At 37.6% G+C, this 17697-nt stretch overlaps 1 protein-coding gene and 1 pseudogene across 1 annotated transcript; both read right to left on the bottom strand.

Annotated features, from left to right (window-relative positions):
* Positions 1–582: 582 nt before the first annotated feature.
* Positions 583–1500, bottom strand: Tas2r121 (taste receptor, type 2, member 121). Its single transcript, NM_023997.1, has one exon. It carries the CDS (start codon positions 1498–1500, stop codon positions 583–585), a length of 918 nt encoding a protein of 305 aa, NP_076487.1.
* A 12602-nt stretch (positions 1501–14102) lies between these two features.
* On the bottom strand, positions 14103–15000 carry Tas2r122l-ps1 (taste receptor, type 2, member 122 like, pseudogene 1; annotated as a pseudogene).
* Positions 15001–17697: the final 2697 nt, after the last annotated feature.

The raw sequence follows: 17697 nt of genomic DNA on the forward strand, positions 1-17697 counted from the left end.
TTCATTGACATTTTATGCCAGACTTTTAGATGATTTACAATCAGATTCTCCTATTTGAAAAGAAAGCACTTTACTGAATCATTTCCCCAGGACCTAGAGGCTAATTTTTAATCACCCTGTTTATGTTTACATTTTGTAATTTATTGATATTAAGTTTATCTCCAATTTACTTCCAATACAATATGACAAAGTGCAAGAAGTTGTTTCAGTGTGTGAAAATCTTGTGTATGCCTTTAATGGCATTGATTTCACATAACTCACAATAGAATGAAAATTAAAATCTTTATTCCACAGTATTTCTTGAGTCTATATACCTCAGCCTGGATTCTAATATGAGTGTAGCAGCCTGCCTAGTTTTTACTTAGTAGGCATATGTTATTGTGCCTAAACTAAATTAATTACATTTTATTCTTACACTTATATACAACATCACGCTACTTTAGCATTATTCTAAGTGAGTGGTTTATCACAAATAGAAGAATCTAGAAATTATATATTTTTAATGTTAATGCTTGCCTAGGGATCTAGCACTGAGTATACCTAATAGCATGTGGTTTAACTGCCTTATGGAATAGTGAATTTCTAATCCTTTTCCTTACATCTCAGATAGGTTATCACCAGACAACTGGAATGCCTTAGATTAGAATGTCCCAAAATCAAGATAAATGAGTGGCTTGAAGGGTAGAAAAGTCCAACAGTTAGGCTAAACATAAGATCTAGTCCTTTTTTATGTGCCATAGGAATTAATGATATAAAAAAGGATATGAAGTAAGTGGCATAGAGTAAGAGGAAGGAGACCATAATTCTCAGGGCATTCACATGGGCTTTTGTGCTAGGGTCTCGTTCCCCTCTGGAACTGAGATGCATCTTCTGGAGATGTTTCCATAAAGAGAAGATTAACAGGATGAAGGAGACCAGAGCCACGGTGAATGGTGTTACAGAGAACATAATCATCTCCAATAAAACCAGATTTGAAAACCCCACAAATTCATTCACTCTGGAATCCCACGTTATATTTCTCTTATATTGATCCATCCAGTCTTCTATGTGAGTGTTGATTTGTAATATATTGAACATCAGGAAGATTAAATTTCCGAGAAGAATCAGCAGGAGCACTTTTTTTACTCTCCACTTCAGATACAGGAAAACAGGTCTGGAGAAACTAGCTATTTTGAGCAAATAAAAGATGCTTAGAATGGTGGCAAGCCAGAGACTAAAGTGATTGGAAACTACCCAGGTCAACATCATAACCCTTAATTCTGTGCCAGCCAAATATGAAAATGAATACTTCATATATTTCAGCCATGCTAGTAACATTTCCCATATCAAAACCACTCTGGAAATGGCCAAGAAAAGCTGGATCCAACCAATGAAAGAAAGAGTTCTTTTACTGAGCCAAGCAATACAGTTTGTCAGCACTATGAATCCATTGGTCACATTTCCGAATATAAACTCTGCAATCATGACAATAGTTAAGATATCATACAGGCTGCTTCCCATGTCCAGATGACAAAAATTCACAGCTCGTCATTTGCCAAGCTGAAATGTCCATGTATTCTTAAAAACTCAGATAAGCTTTCTTTCAAGTCTTCCTTCTTACGTAGTGACTGACATAATATCAATGAACATAGTAAAATTTTGCTACTGACTCTGCACATTCTTGTGAAATCCCTTATATGACCTCAGTCAAGATTAAGATATATATATACTTCCAGTGGCTGTACTGTATTGCAGAAAATCACAAAGTGCATACAGCTGTCATTTGCTAACATGCAAATAAAGATATATTCTCTTTCACTGTTCTATCATTTTGCATTGTCTCAGCTAAGGAAAATTTGATTCCCTCAGCTTATGTTCTAGAGGAAAAAGATTATAACAATATGATTCACCAAAAATTAGCTATATGATACATTTTGGATCTTTCAATCTCATTACTAATGAGCTGTAGAACATACAGAGTTTCATGTGTATTTGTAATCCAAAATTGTCAACATGTGAGTTGGAAGGAGCTCAGATCCAAAGGCCCAGACTCCTTCTTTGCTGTTTTTTATTACACATGGGTGCTTGGATGCCTAGGAATGACATACTTTCATATTTTGTATAATCCCACAATATATACCTTTCTTTCTGAACATACGCTGAAAAGACAAATGTAAGCATACTATCAATAGATAATAAAACAACATAAGTTGTGGACAATTGTCTTCAAAGAGTATTTTTTTCCATTTTTATTAAAATGGTTATTTCTTATTTACATTTCCAATATTATTCCCTTTCCCAGTTTCCTGTCCATCAGCCCCCTAACCAGCCCCTCCCCTTCGATATGTGTGTTCCCCTCCTCATCCATCACCCATTACTGCCCCCAATTCACTTACACTGGGGGTTCAACCTTGGCAGAACCAAGGGCTTCTCCTTCCACTGGTGCCCCAACAAGACTATTCACTGCTTACCTATGCAGTTGGAGCCCAGAATCAGTCCATGTATAGTCTTTGGGTAGTGTTTTAGACCCTGGAAGCTCTGGTTGGTTGGCATTTTTGTTCTTATGGGGTCCCAAGCCCCTTCAGCTCTTTCAGTCCTTTCTCTGATTCCCCCAAAGGGGGTCACATTCTCAGTTCAGTAGTTTACTGTTAGCAGTCGCCTCTGTATTTCACATGGTCTGGATGTGTCTCTCAGGAGAGATCTATTTGCAGTCCCCTTCAGCATGCACTTCTTAGATTAGCCAATCTTATCTAGTTTTGGTGGCTGTATATAAATAGGCCACATGTGGGGCAGACTCTGAATGGCTGTTCTTTCACTCTCTGCTCTAAACTTTGCCTGCTCACCTACTGTGGATATTTTTGTTACCCTTTTAAAGAAGGAGTGAAGCATCCATATTTTGGTCATCCTTATTGAGTTTCATGTGGTCTGTGCATTGCATATTGGGTAATTTGAGCATTTGGGTTAATATGATCTTATCAATGAGTGCATACCATGTGTGTTTTTCTGTGATTTGCTTACATCACTCAGGATGATATTTTCTGGTTTCACTGATTTGTCTATTAATTTCATGAAGCCATTTTTTTTCTGATAGCTGAGCAGTACTCCATTGTGTAGATGTACCACATTTTCTGTATCCATTCCTCTGTTGAAGGGCATCTGGGTTCTTTCCAGTTTCTGGTTACTATAAATAAGACTACTATGAACATAGTGGAGCATGTGTCTTTGTGGCATGTTGGACAATCTTTTGGGTATATGCCCAGGAGTCGTATAGCTGGGTCCTCAGGTAGTGCAATGTCCAATTTTCTGAGCAACCTCCAGAATGATATCCAGAGAGGTTGTACCAGTGTGCAATCCCACCGACAAAGGAAGAGTATTCCTCTTTCTCCACATCCTCACCAGCATCTGCTGTCTCCTGAATTTTAATCTTAGCCATTCTGATGTGTGTGAGGTGGAATTTCATGGTTCTTTTGATTTGCATTTCCCTTTTGATTTGATTTGACTAAGGATATTGAACATTTCTTTAGGTGCTTCTTGGCCATTTGATATTCGATATACAAAGTGACCATAGGTATATGGGTTCCTTTCTAGGTCTTCTAATCTATTCCACTGATCTATCTGCCTGTCTTTGTAACAATACCATACAGTTTTTATGACTATTGCTCTGTAATACTGCTTGAACTCAGGCTTGGTGATTCCCCCAGAATTTCTTTTATTGATGAGTATAGTTTTCACTACCCTCTGTTCTTCCAAATGTTAATACAAATGAATTTGCAAATTGCTCCTTCTACCTCTATAAATAATTAAGTAGGAATTTTGATAGGTATTGCATTGAATTTACAGAATGCTTTTGGCAAAATGGCCATTTTTACTTCATTAATCCTGCCAATCCATGAACATTGGAGATCTTTCCTTCTTATGAGATCTTCCTCAATTTTTTTCAGAGATTGAAATTCTTTTCATACAGATCTTTCACTAGCTTAGTTAAAGTCACACCAAGATATTTTATATTATTTGGGACTATTTTGACGGGTATCATTTCCCCTACTTTCTTCCTCAGCCTGTTTATCCTTTGAGTAGAGGAAGACTACTGATTTGTTTGAGTTAATTTTATACCCAGACACTGTGCTGAAAGTGTTTATCAGACTCTGTTGGAACTTTTGTGGTCACTTGAGTATACTATCATATCATCTGCAAATAGTGATATTTTGATATCTTCCTTTCCAATTTCTATTCATTTGACCTCCTTTTGTTGTCTGATTGCTCTGGCTAGGACTTTGAGAACTACATTGAATAAATAGGGAGAGAGTCAACAGCCTTGTCTAGTCCCTGATTTTAGTGTGATTGATTCAAGTTACTCTCCATTTAGTTTAATGTTAGCTACTGGTTTGCTGTATATTGCTTTTACAATGTTTAGATATGAGCCTTGAATACCTGATCTTTCCAGGACTTTTATCATGAAGGGGGGCTGAATTTTGTCAAATGCTTTCTCAGAATCTAATGAAATGATCATGTTGTTTTTATTTTTGAGTTTTTTTTAATATAGTAGATTACATTGATGGTTTTCCATATATTGAAATATCCTTGCATACCTGGGATGAAGCCTAGTTGTTCATGATGGATGATCATTTTGATGTGTTCTTAGATTCTGTTTGCAAGAATTATATTGAGTATTTTTGCCTCAATATTCATAAGGAATGTTGGTCTGGAGTTCTCTTTATTTGTTGGGTCTTTGTGTGGTTTAGGTATAAAAATAATTGTGGCTTTTTAGAAGATATTTGGTAGTGCTCCATCTGTTTCAATTTTGTGGAATATTTGGACAGTATTTGCATGAGGTCTTCTATGACGGTCTGATAGAATTCTCTACTGAACCCATCTGATCCTGGGCACTTTTTGGTTGGGAGACTTTAATGACTGCTTCTCTTTCTTTAGGAGTTTAGGATGTGGCGAAAGAGGAACACTCCTCCATTGCTGGTAGGATTTTAAACTGGTCCAACCACTCTGGAAATACAGCTGGAGCTTCCTAAGAAAGTTGGAAATACATCTTCCTAAAGACATAACTATACCACTCTTGGGCATAAACCCAAAAGATGTCCCACCATGCCACAGGGACACGTGTTTCACTATGTTCATAGCAGCATTACCTATGATAGCCAGAAGCTGGAAACAACCCAGTGGTCCCAATATAAAAAGATGGATACAAAAATGTGGTTCATTTATACAATGAAATACTACTCTGCTTTTAAAAAACAAGGACATCATGACTGTACTTAGTGAGACCCAACATGTGGACTGAGACAGATGCAGATAGTTACACCCAAACAATGGACTGAAGACAGGGACCCCTGTTGCTGAATTATGGGAAGGCTGGAGAAACTGAAAGAGGTTGACTGTAGGAATTCCAGTAGTCTCAACTAACCTGGATCTCAGTACTCTCTGAGATCTCTGTACTCCCAGGGATTGAAGAGGCCTGGCTTTGATAGGTTGTGGTGAGATCATCCTCTATAAGACAGGGGGAAGGAGGAATGGTGTTACAGAAAAACTACAAAAAAAAGGGCCGTTTTACCAAAAGTGATCTACAGATTCAATGCAATCCCTATCAAAACACCAATCCAATTCTTCAGAGAGTTAGACAGAACAATTTGCAAATTCATCTGGAATAACAAAAAACCCAGGATAACTAAAACTATCCTCAACAATAAAAGGACTTCTGGGGGAATCACTATCCCTGAACTCAAGCAGTATTACAGAGCAATAGTGATAAAAACTGCATGGTATTGGTACAGAGACAGACAGATAGACCAATGGAACAGAATTGAAGACCCAGAAATGAACTCACACACCTATAGGCACTTGATTTTTGACAAAGAAGCCAAAACCATCCAATGGAAAAAAGAGCATTTTCAGCAAATGGTGCTGGTTCAACTGGAGGTCAACATGTAGAAGAATGCAGATCGATCCACCCTTATCACCCTGTACAAAGCTTAAGTCCAAGTGGATCAAGGACCTCCACATCAAACCAGATACACTCAAACTAATAGAAGAAAAACTAGGGCAGCATCTTGAACACATGGGCACTGAAAAAAATTTCCTGAACAAAACACCAATGGCTTATTCTCTAAGATCAAGAATCGACAAATGGGATCTCATAAAACTGCAAAGCTTCTGTAAGGCAAAGGACACTGTGGTTAGGACAAAACGGTAACCAACAGATTGGGAAAAGATCTTAACCAATCCTACAACAGATAGAGGGCTTATATCCAAAATATACAAAGAACTCAAGAATTTAGACCACAGGGAGACAAATAACCCTATTAAAAATGGGGTTCAGAACTAAACAAAGAATTCACAGCTGAGGAATGCCGAATGGCTGAGAAACACCTAAAGAAGTGTTCAACATCTTTAGTCATAAGGGAAATGCAAATCAAAACAACCCTGAGATTTCACCTCACACCAGTGAGAATGGCTAAGATCAAAAACTCAGGTGACAACAAATGCTGGCAAGGATGTGGAGAAAGAGGAACACTCCTCCATTGTTGGTGGGATTCCAGATTGGTACAACCATTCTGGAAATCAGTCTGGAGGTTCCTCAGAAAATTGGACATTGAACTACCTGAAGATCCAGCTATACCTCTCTTGGGCATATACCCAAAAGATGCCCCAACATATAAAAAAGACACGTGCTCCACTATGTTCATAGCAGCCTTATTTATAGTAGCCTGAAGCTGGAAAGAACCCAGATGCCCTTCAACAGAGGAATGGATACAGAAAATGTGGTACATCTACACAATGGAACATTACTCAGCTATCAAAAACAATGCCTTTATGAAATTCATAGACAAATGGTTCGAACTGGAAAACATCATCCTGAGTGAGGTAACCCAATCACAGAAAAACATGCATGGTATGCATTCATTGATAAGTGGCTATTAGCCCAAATGCTTGAATTACCCTAAATGCATAGAACACATGAAACTCAAGACGGATGATCAAAATGTGAATGCTTCACTCCTTCTTTAAAAGGGGAACAAGAATACCCTTGGCAGGGAATAGAGAGGCAAAGATTAAAAGAGACACAGAAGGAACACCCATTCATAGCCTGCCCCACAGGTGGCCCATACATATACAGCCACCCAATTAGACAAGATGGATGAAGTAAAGAAATGCAGGCCGACAGGAGCCGGATGTAGATCTCTCCTGAGAGACACAGCCAGAATACAGCAAATACAGAGGCCAATGCCAGCAGCAAAACACTGAACTGAGAATAGGACCCCCGTTGAAGGAATCAGAGAAAGAACTGGAAGAGCTTGAAGGGCCTCGAGACCCCTTATGAACAACAATGCCAAGCAACCAGAGCTTCCAGGGACTAAGCCACTACCTAAAGACTATACATGGACTGACCCTGGACTCTGACCTCATAGGTAGCAATGAATATCCTAGTAAGATCACCAGTGGAAGGGGAAGCCCTTGGTCCTGCTAAGACTGAACCCCCAGTGAACGTGATTATTGGGGGGAGGGCGGCAATTGGGGGAGGATGGGAAGGGGAACACCCATAAAGAAGGGGGGGAGGGATGGGGAGGGATTAGGGGGATGTTTGCTTGGAAACCGGGAAAGGGAGTAATACTCGAAATTTAAAAAAGAAACATTCAAGTTAATAAAAAAAATATAGTGTACACTGGGAACACTTTGTAATAAATGTAGAAGGGCATATTTAAATATGAAAAACTCATTAAAGTTTTCTGTATGATTTAAGTAAAGATTATTTAGACATACACAGATAAATATTATTGTCTTATCTTTGAAATTCTTTGAATTGTAATTATAATTCAAATACTGTCATGGTGGTCCAGTGAACAAATTAGGATTCTGTATACTTTGCTTAAAGTTAGTTAACATTTAATAATTACACTTAAGTATTTATATATCTGACATATGAACTTTCATTTTTACTCTTGATAGGAGCCTAAAACACACATCTTTTGTATTGAATGAGTTAGTAGGATATTTTTCCCATCTACCTAGAGAATAAAAAAGGAATGGGGTTGTTCATTAAAAATTCTTTTTTTATTGGATAATTTTATTTGCATTTCAAATGTTATTCCCTTCCCTGTTTTCCAGTCCATAGACCCCCTATGGCATCCCCCTCCAACTCCTATGAGGATGTTCTCCCTCCCCAACCACTCAAATTTTCCTGTCTCCCCACCCTGACATTCACTTATACTGGGGGGTCAAACCTTGGCTTCTCTTCCCCTTGGTGCCCAAACAAGGCCATCCTCTGCTACATATGCAGCTGGAGCCATGGGCCTGTCCATGTGTACTCTTCCTTAAAACTTCTTAACATTCAGAATCTGCATGTATAGAAGACATTCTGGATGCCATGTAATTTTCCTGATCAACAAAGATTTCTCTTTCTTGTTACTATATATTCAAGCTATAAGATTTATCCTCCTTGTTATTATGTATTCAATCTATAAAAATGATTGCTTTCATTGTGATATTTTGAAGTCTGTGTGTAATGTATTGGTGATACTCACCATACACTATGCTCCTCTCATTCCTGACTGCCCTTTCCCTCTCTCTGTTGACCTCTTCATTTCCAAAAGTAGTCTGAGTATATAAATATATTCCAAATACTGATTATGTGTGGAAAAACATTTTATATCTGAAACTGTTTAACTTAATGGGACAATTTCAAATCTTTTTCCCTGAAAATAGCACCATTCTTTGCTGATGTCAAACAGTTTTTCATAGGTGTTAGAACTGAAACTATTACAAAAGCTTATTTGGTTAACAGATCAATATTAGAGGTGTTTGTGAACAAGTGTCAGGGTTAAGCACATGCAGAAATAGGGGAGTTGGAAAAGACAACACTAAATAAAGGAGCAATTATGATTACAACCTCTTAGCCTATTTTTTAATTGTACCAACTATGGTTGACTTTGCATTATTCATCCCTCTCTCTTCCTGAAACTCAGTTTTTCAAATGTGATGCTATTTACACTTTAGGCCAAGTATTTTGTAGTGCAGGAGGCTATCAAGTGTAGTTCTTTTATTTTTTAATCTTTTTTATACTCCGGATTTTATAACTCTCCCTCTGAATGTTCGCATTCCATACCTCCACCACAACCCCCAGTCTCTATGAGGATGTTCCCACCCACCCCTATGCTCTACACCACCAGACTGCACCACTCCCAGGGGCCCCCAGTTCCTTGAGGGTGAGGTGCATCTTCTCTGACTGAACCCAAACCTAGAAGTCATCTGCTATATATGTGCTGGGGCCTCATATCAGCTGGTGTATGCTGCTTGGTTTTTCCAGTGTCTGAGAACAGGGGCAGTTAAGTTGAGACTGCTGATTCTCTTACAGTGTCTCCTTCCTCCTCAGCTTCTTTCAGCTTTTCACTAATTGAACCACAAGAATCACCAGCTTCTGCTCATTGATTGAGTGTAAATATCTGCATCTGACTCTTTCAATTGCTTATTTGGTGTTTTGGAGGGCAGTTATGATAAGTCCCTTTTTGTGAGCACTCCATAGCCTCAGTAATAGTGTCAGGCCTTGGGACCTCCCCTTAAGCTGGATCCTATTTTGGACCTATCACTGGACCTTCTTTTCCGCAGGCTCTTCTCTATTTTTGCCCCTGCAGTTCTTTCAGACTGGAACAATTCTGGGTCAGAATTTTTGACTATGGCATAGCAATTCCATCCCTCACTTGATGCCCTGTCTTTTTGTTAAAGGAGGGCTCTACAAGTTTCCTCTCCCCACTGTAGGGTGTTTCTTCTAAGGTCCATCCGTTTGTGTTCTAAGAATCTCTTACCTCCCAGATTCCTGGTACATTTTGGAGGGACCCACACATCCTATCTCTTGAGGTTGGCTATTTCTATTATTTCTACTGGCCCTCAGGGCTTCAGTCCTTTTCCCCCACGTAATACTGGATCATATTCCCCTCTTCTTCTCCTTGTCCCGTTTCAGACACAGAATCCTCCCTTTCTCCTCAATGCTCTGATTGCTTTCTTCCTCCTGGCAAGTGGGATTGAGGCATCCTCACTTGGGCCCTTCAGCTTCTTAACATATTACACTGGATGTCATCTTCCTAGTACCTATATCTTTAGGAAACAAATAATCTATATATCAAAAAATTACAGCTAAATTTCATGGTGCCCAGTTCTACTTGAATTTCAACAAGTAATTGTCTACCAAATTTCGAGTACATTAGACTTAAAATTTGTCTTTCAAATCATGGTTTTTACTACAACTTACTTATAATTTTCCAATGTTTGCTAAACAAAACAAGAGCAAAACAAAGCAAAAAACCCATCATCAACAGAAACCTGTTTTAAAGTATCTGTTTCTTTGTATTATACCCCCCATGACCTGTTATCTTGATATTGTTTCTCAGTTACTTTTCAAATCCCCCTTTTTATGTTAGGACTTCAATGTTATCATTTTTATATTTGATCCTAACACCATATAAATAATGTAACTATATTTTCTGCAACATTGAAAATTGATATACTGACTTTATTCTAGAAAATTATACAATGTCACCATCTTCAGACACACCAGAAGAGTGCATCGGAACCCATTACACATGGTTGTGAGCCACCATGTGGTTGCTGGAAATTGAACTCAGAACCTCTGGAAGAGCATTCAGTGCTCTTAACCTTTGACCTATCCTCTGTGTTCATAGCAGCTTTATTTATAATAGCCAGAAGCTGGAAAGAACCCATGTCCATAAACAGAGGAATGGATACAGAAAATGTGATACACTTACACAATGGAGTACTACTCAGCTATTAAAAATGATGAAATTCACAGTCAAATGGATGGATCTTAAAAAATATCCTGAGTGAGGTAAGACAGTCACAAAAGAACATACAGGGCATATACTCACTTATAAGTGGATATTAGCCAAAAATAAAGCTCAGAATACCCATGATAAAATTCACACACCATGTGAAACTCAAGAAGAAAGAAGATCACAGCAAAGTGTGGATGCTACAGTACTACATAGTAGGGGGAAGAGAATAATCTCTAAGAGGTAGAAGGAGAAAGGGTTATGGAGGGAGGGAGGAGGAGAGAAAAAGGGGGGCCAGTTCAGATATGGGAGAAGATGGTGAAGTGCAGAGTGTCAGGAATTTGAAAGTAGGTGTGTTGAAGTGGAAGAGGGGGAACTGGAAGTAGCCATTAGAAAGTCCCAGGTACCAGGGACCCAAGAGTTTCCCAGGAAACAACAGGAAGGACTTTAGCCAAATTACCTAAAAAACGGGGCGGGGGGGGGCAGAACCTGTAAAGATCATATCCAGTGAAAAAGCATGGCCCTCAGTTGAGGGGTGGAGCCACCCACCGACCTCAATTATTAATCCAGAATTCCTCTTGTCAAATATTAATCCAGAATTCCTCTTGTCAAAAGGAAATGCAGGGACTAAGAGTGGAACAGAAACTGAAGGAAAGGTCATTCAGAGACTGCCCCTTCTAGGGATCCATACCATCTGTTGACACCAAACCCAGACACTATTACTCATGCCAAGAAGTGCTTACTGACAGGAATCCAGTATAGCTGTCCCTGAGAGACTCTATCAGAGCCTGACCAATATAGATGCGGATGTACACAGCCAAACAATGGACTGAGTGTGGGGACCCCATTGGGGAAGTTAGGGCAAGGATTGTAGGAGCAGAAGGAGTTTGCAACCTTATAGGAAGAGCAATAATATCAAGCAGCCAGACTCCCTAAAGCTCCTAGGGACTAAACCACCAACCAAAAAGTACACATGGAAGGACCCATGGGACTAGCTGAGGATTGCCTTGTGTGGCATCACTGGGAGGGGAGCTCCATGTTCCTATGGAGGCTTGATGATCCAGGATAGGGAAACACTAGGCTGCTGAGGCTGGATTGGTGGACAGGTGGGAGAGCACCCTCATAGAGGCAGGGAGTAGGGAGGAAGGGATAGGGGGCTTGTGGAGGGGAAACTTAGAAGGGAGATAACATTTAAAATGTAAATAAATAAAGTAACCAATAAAAAAAGAAAATTATATATTGTAACATCACCTAAAACAATTACAAAATGATTCTCCAAATTCATACCGCTACAATTAATAAATCATTTCATTAAGTACTTTAAATTTTGTTGGTTTATAATTTAATTTTAGCTCTATTTTTATCTGCTTCATAGTTTATTTTCTTGCAGGTGTTCCAATGAATGAATGAATGAATTTGCACAGTTTAGGCAAGGAGTACATGAGAGACCAACTCTATTTTGTGAAAGTGAATCACCATTATTTTTAAGGTTAATTAATCTGTATTCAGATTGCTTTTTATGTTTTTTTCCTTCTTTTGAAATATTCTCTTATTTCTCTGTAGTAGCTGCCTTCAGTGAGGTCATGTCTGTGCTCCAGTGACTCCATAAAACATTGGTCGTTTTTTATTCATGTCCTTCATTTTCAAATATATAAATGGTTCCATCTAGGTTCTTACATTCATTATGTAGTTATTCTTAGAAGTGTTAAGTAAATTCACTCCAAATTATGATGATGAGTTTGAAATCTATTTTCTCTGATACATTTTTGTAGTTATAGTATGCCCTTGTTTTATAAAGATACTTATAAAATTAGTCACAAATTTGGAAATAACTCTCAAAGAAATTTCCTTTCAATGATATAATTTTATTCTGTAAAAGAAAGTTTCATAAAATCATAAATTTCAATGTTTACTTTAATGATGGTACTGGTAAAAATAATCAATTAATTGAGATTTTTAGAATGGACATTTTCAAGCTCATTTAAAGAACTCAAAAGTTTTATTTACATGCACAAATATATGTTCATATATGCTACAAATGAACATCTGTCAAAATTTTAATGCATTTGTATTCTATTTTATTGGTATCAATCATAATAATATTAAAATTATTCTGTAAGATAGTACCTTATTTAAAGTATTTGTCAATGTACCATGATGTTATTAAATAATATTTATATCTAAAGCACAATGCTGAAACTTTTTTCTTTTTCATTTAATTAATTTTTAGCATTAATAAGTTTATTTATTTACATCTCAAATGTTGTTTCCCTTCCCAGTTCCTGCTCCCAGAGACCTTCACTCCATCTCTCCTACCTTTAACATCTGAGAGGTTGCTCCTCCCCCTACCCCTGGGCATACCTCTTCCCTAGGCAATCAAGTCTCTACAGAATTAGGCACATTGTCTTCCACTGATGTGGTGGGGCCTTGGACCAGCCCCTACAGTTTATCACTTAGTCTTTGGGAGCTCCCTCGTATCTAGTTTGGTCTTCCTATGAGGTTGCCATTTGCTTCAGCTGCTTCAATCCTTCCCCTAACTCTTCCATAGGTGTCCTGACCTCAATCTAATGGTTGGGTGCAAGTATCTGTATCTGTCTTAGGCAGCGACTGGTAGAGCCTCTCATAAAACAGTCATCCTAGTCTCCTCTCTGCAAGCACAACATAGAATAAGTAACACTGTCAGGGTTAGTGCCTGTCCATGACATGGATCCTAAGTTGGGCCAGTCACCAGATGGCCTTTCCTGCAGTTTCTGCTCCATTTTTTGTTCCTGAATTTCTTTTAGACAGGAACAATTCTGGATGAAATTTTTTGAAGGCGGGTTGGTGACCCCAGCTCTAAACTGAGTGTCCTGCCTGTCTACTGGAGGTGGTATCTTCAGTTTCCATCTCTGCACTGTTGAGCATTTCAATTAAGTTCACCCCTATTGAGTCCCGGGAGCTTCTCTGGGACTTTCTGGGAGTTCTCCCCACTTCTTACCCTTGTCAGCTACATAATTCCATTAACATTCCTGCTTCTCTGGGATTCTCTCTTGTCTTCCCCATACCTGATCCTAAGATCCCATTCCCATTTTTCCTTCCTCCTCCCCTCTCCAATATCTCTGCCTCCTGTGATTATTTAGTTTTCTATTCTAAGTTGGATTGAAGCATCCTTTCCTATTCATTTTAAAGATGCTCAGATCTAGTCAACAATTCTCAATAGTATGTAAAGCACATAATGACAGAAAAGATGATCTGAAAAGGAATATATTCCTCCTCTTTATTCCTTCTTCCAATTTCCTTAACTTAGAAAACCATTAGCTATATTGACTGTACTTACTGAAACAAAGGATAACATCAACTATGACACACTAGCTTTCTCAATACACACTGGAATGCCCATTTCAATTTGCTGTTCCATAAAACCAGGAGAAAGGGATGAATAGATAAATACATAAATGTTAGGATATAAGAGAAAGTTTTTGGAACCACATTGTCAAGAATGGAATGTGAAAAAGTAAGCATAGTGTTGCTGATATAATATATGATGAAGAACAAGAGGAATGAAATTATAATTTTCATAGCTCTTATGTGTGCTTCTGTGCTTGTGTCCTTGGTATGTATGCCCTGTAGTTTCATCCTCCTGAGGTGGCTCCGTAAAGAGAAGATTAAAAGAAGAAACGATGTCAGAGACACTGCAAAAAAAAAATATGAGAATCACATTGTAGACTAAGAAACCAGTTAGAGTATCTAAAAAAGTGAATGTTTTGTTTTGTTCCAATTTTGTCCAGTCGTATATAAAATAATTAGTTATTATTTTCATAAAAATGAGAAATAAGAAGAAATAGATGATTGTTCCTAGAACAATAGACAGAAGCACCTTATGAATTCTCTGTTTAACCCAGATGAAAATTGGATTAGAAAAGTTGGCTATCTTGAACAAGTAGAAGACACTGATGCAGGTTGTACAGGCTGTGCATAAATAGTTGGATCCTGTCCAGATAATGTCAAAAAATACTTGCAAACTTTTAGAGTAAAATAATGCCTTGTAGAAAGAGACACCTGCAACTGTTGTCCACAAAACACACATTCTCGAGATGGCCGAGCAAGTGAGAATAAAATCAATTACAGAGATTCTCCGACTCTTGAACCAGGAAGTACTGTTTATCAGTACAATAAATCCATTTCCCAAAGTTCCCATTATGAATTCTATAACAGAAAAGATCACAACCAAAATCTCCTGTAGGCTGGACATATCTTTTAATAGGTAGTTTCAACCTTAGTTCATCATGGGCAAATGGTTGCTTGTACCCTGGTGTAGATGTGTGAATCCAAATCTCAAATGGGCCTCTTGAAAACCCTAAACATATGCTCCCAATTGAGTTCTCAATAAAATCATAAGGTTTGCGCCCACTTTTCTTGAGCAAATGAAAAATTGTCAAGAGTATTATTTTGTTCTCAGATGGGTTATAGTATTTATATTTTAAATTTGAAATGTTCTCACTCTAATTTGAATATTTATTTGCTAAAATGTAAATAGTGATGTATTTTGTAATGTTAGGCTTTGCATGAGATTTATTCATTTTGACCTGCTTTTGCATCTGGTACATTCACCATTCATTCTGCTGTGAAACCTGAGCAAAAATCCAGAAAATGTTTCATGTCGATTGACTTTATTATTACTGTTTATCATTGTTATGAATCTTATTTTTTTAATTTATTTATTTATGGGGCATTGGCTCTCATTACAGATGATTGTGAGCCACCATGTGGTTGCTTGGAATTGAACTCAGGACCTGTGGAAGAGCAGCCAGCGCTCTTAACTGCTGAACCATCTCTCCAGTGCTGTTATGAATCTTATAAATGCACATTATATAGTAGCAATAAGAGTAAGAAAATGAAATACACCTCTTTTATGTTTTAATACTTTTATTAATTGCTTTTATGTTGCCATAAATATACACCTTGCCAAAAATCAAACTAGGAGAGAAGGGGTTTGTTTTGGTGTACAGTTCCTGAAAGGATACAGGCCATTATGGAGGGAAAAGATTGGCAGCAGGAGCAAAAGGCTGGCCTAAAGTGAGGAAGCAGCAGTATGATCACATGTTATCCCAATACTGGAAACAAGATAAGAGGTAGAATTAAAAGTAAGTCCAGGGTACAAAGTATTAGGAAATAACTAGTTTATAAGGCTTTATCATTTAAAGGGTCGATAACTTAACAGTGCCACAATCTGGCAACCACCTGTAAACACATGACTCTACAAGGAACATTTCATAAATAAACCAGGACAAAATTACAATCATTTATACTTGTGAAAGTTTTAACACATTACATCATTTATTCTTTTTTCTCTGGATACATGGAATGTATGTATACTCAAATCTAACATGATGTTTGATAACTTTAACTAAAACAATAAAGTCTAAGGCTTTATTTTACTGCTAACTGGAATACATGTTCTTTGAATACAGTTTGAAAAGTAAAATAGTCTAAGTATTCTGAGACAACAAAATCCAAATCACATGAAGATGTCAAATGTATGCACTCTGACAACTATTGATCCTAAATCCAATTTTGAATACTTTCTATCCCATTCCAGGCATCAAACTTTATACCAATATTTATTATATGTAAATCTCCCAAGGTAATCAATGGCTATTAGCCACATCACACATATGGGTGTTGCTACAGCCCATACCTAGAATGTCCCCACTTGCTTGGATTTTGAAGTAATGAAAGAATGCACCTGGAAAAGCTCTGTAACCTTTAGGAAAAGGGAATAGTACCTGGAAGAACTGAGTTATCAGTGATGAATGTTGAGACTTTGAAGGATTAAACCCATCCCTTGTTCTTCTCTTGTCCTCTGATCTCTAGTCTGCTTTGTCATAAATAGCTTTCATGATGTGCACCTACCAGTATAAACTCAGTCTTTACGGCAAGATTTCCTCGAAACAGTGATCTAAATTAAATGAAGCCATGAATGAAAATTAATCTTTTCTTACAAATAATGTTTCACTGAGAGGATTGAGTGAAATAACAACATTGGTCAGTGTTACACAAAAGTTATTTGAAAGGTATTGTAATTCAGATGAAGAAATAATAACATAAATTTTGTCAAATAATATTAAATATATAATTCCTTAAGACTATAGAACATATATAAAGTGTTCAATGGAGTCAGCACAATATGGATGCTTCCACCATGGTTAAATGTTGCATAACAACTCTGATACGAAAAGTTTTTACTTGCTTTCTTGCTCATTTAAATGTTTCTGCAGAAAGCCCAAGCAGTAAGGAACAGTAGCAGCCACTCTGCCAAGACGTATAAACTAATGTACAGAACCCAGAAGGATCAATAAACGGTAGTCTAATAATCCAAAATTCCAATAGTTATGCAATACAAGAAGTTGAATGTCTCAGCTGGTCTTTTTGGAGTGCATAAGAAGTAAGTTCTAATACCAGAAAAGAAATGGCTGCTTCAACTTCAGGGATTCCTGAACATGCTAGTAAGAGTGAGAGCAAGCAGGTAGAGTCAAAATGTTTCTTTTCTGTGTCCATTTACATAGGCCAATGCATGAAAGTATGGCCCATCTTTATGGTCAGTCCACCAACCTCAGATGAGCCAGATTTAGGAAACTTCTTCATACCTCAAATGATCTAATACAAAATAATCTGACTAAGTTTTGCCCATCTTTATGAGTTTTCTTTGAATTCAGATATAGTCAGTTCAATAAACAAGATTAGTCATCACATCGACTTCAAGATTCACTCTCACCCTAGTCAACATGGCCATAGTCCGTAATGCAAATGACATCATATTGATTTGAATTTGGAGAAAGGTGAACCTTGGGTGAAGTCACTTTGAAATCAGTCTGGGCATTTATTTGAATAAGAAACCATAGAAATAAAATATAACACAAATGTACAAATTTGGGCACACACATACATA

This window comes from Rattus norvegicus, chromosome 4 (genome assembly GCF_021556685.1).
Source record: "Rattus norvegicus strain SHRSP/BbbUtx chromosome 4, alternate assembly SHRSP_T2T, whole genome shotgun sequence".
Taxonomy (NCBI): Eukaryota; Metazoa; Chordata; class Mammalia; order Rodentia; family Muridae; genus Rattus; species Rattus norvegicus.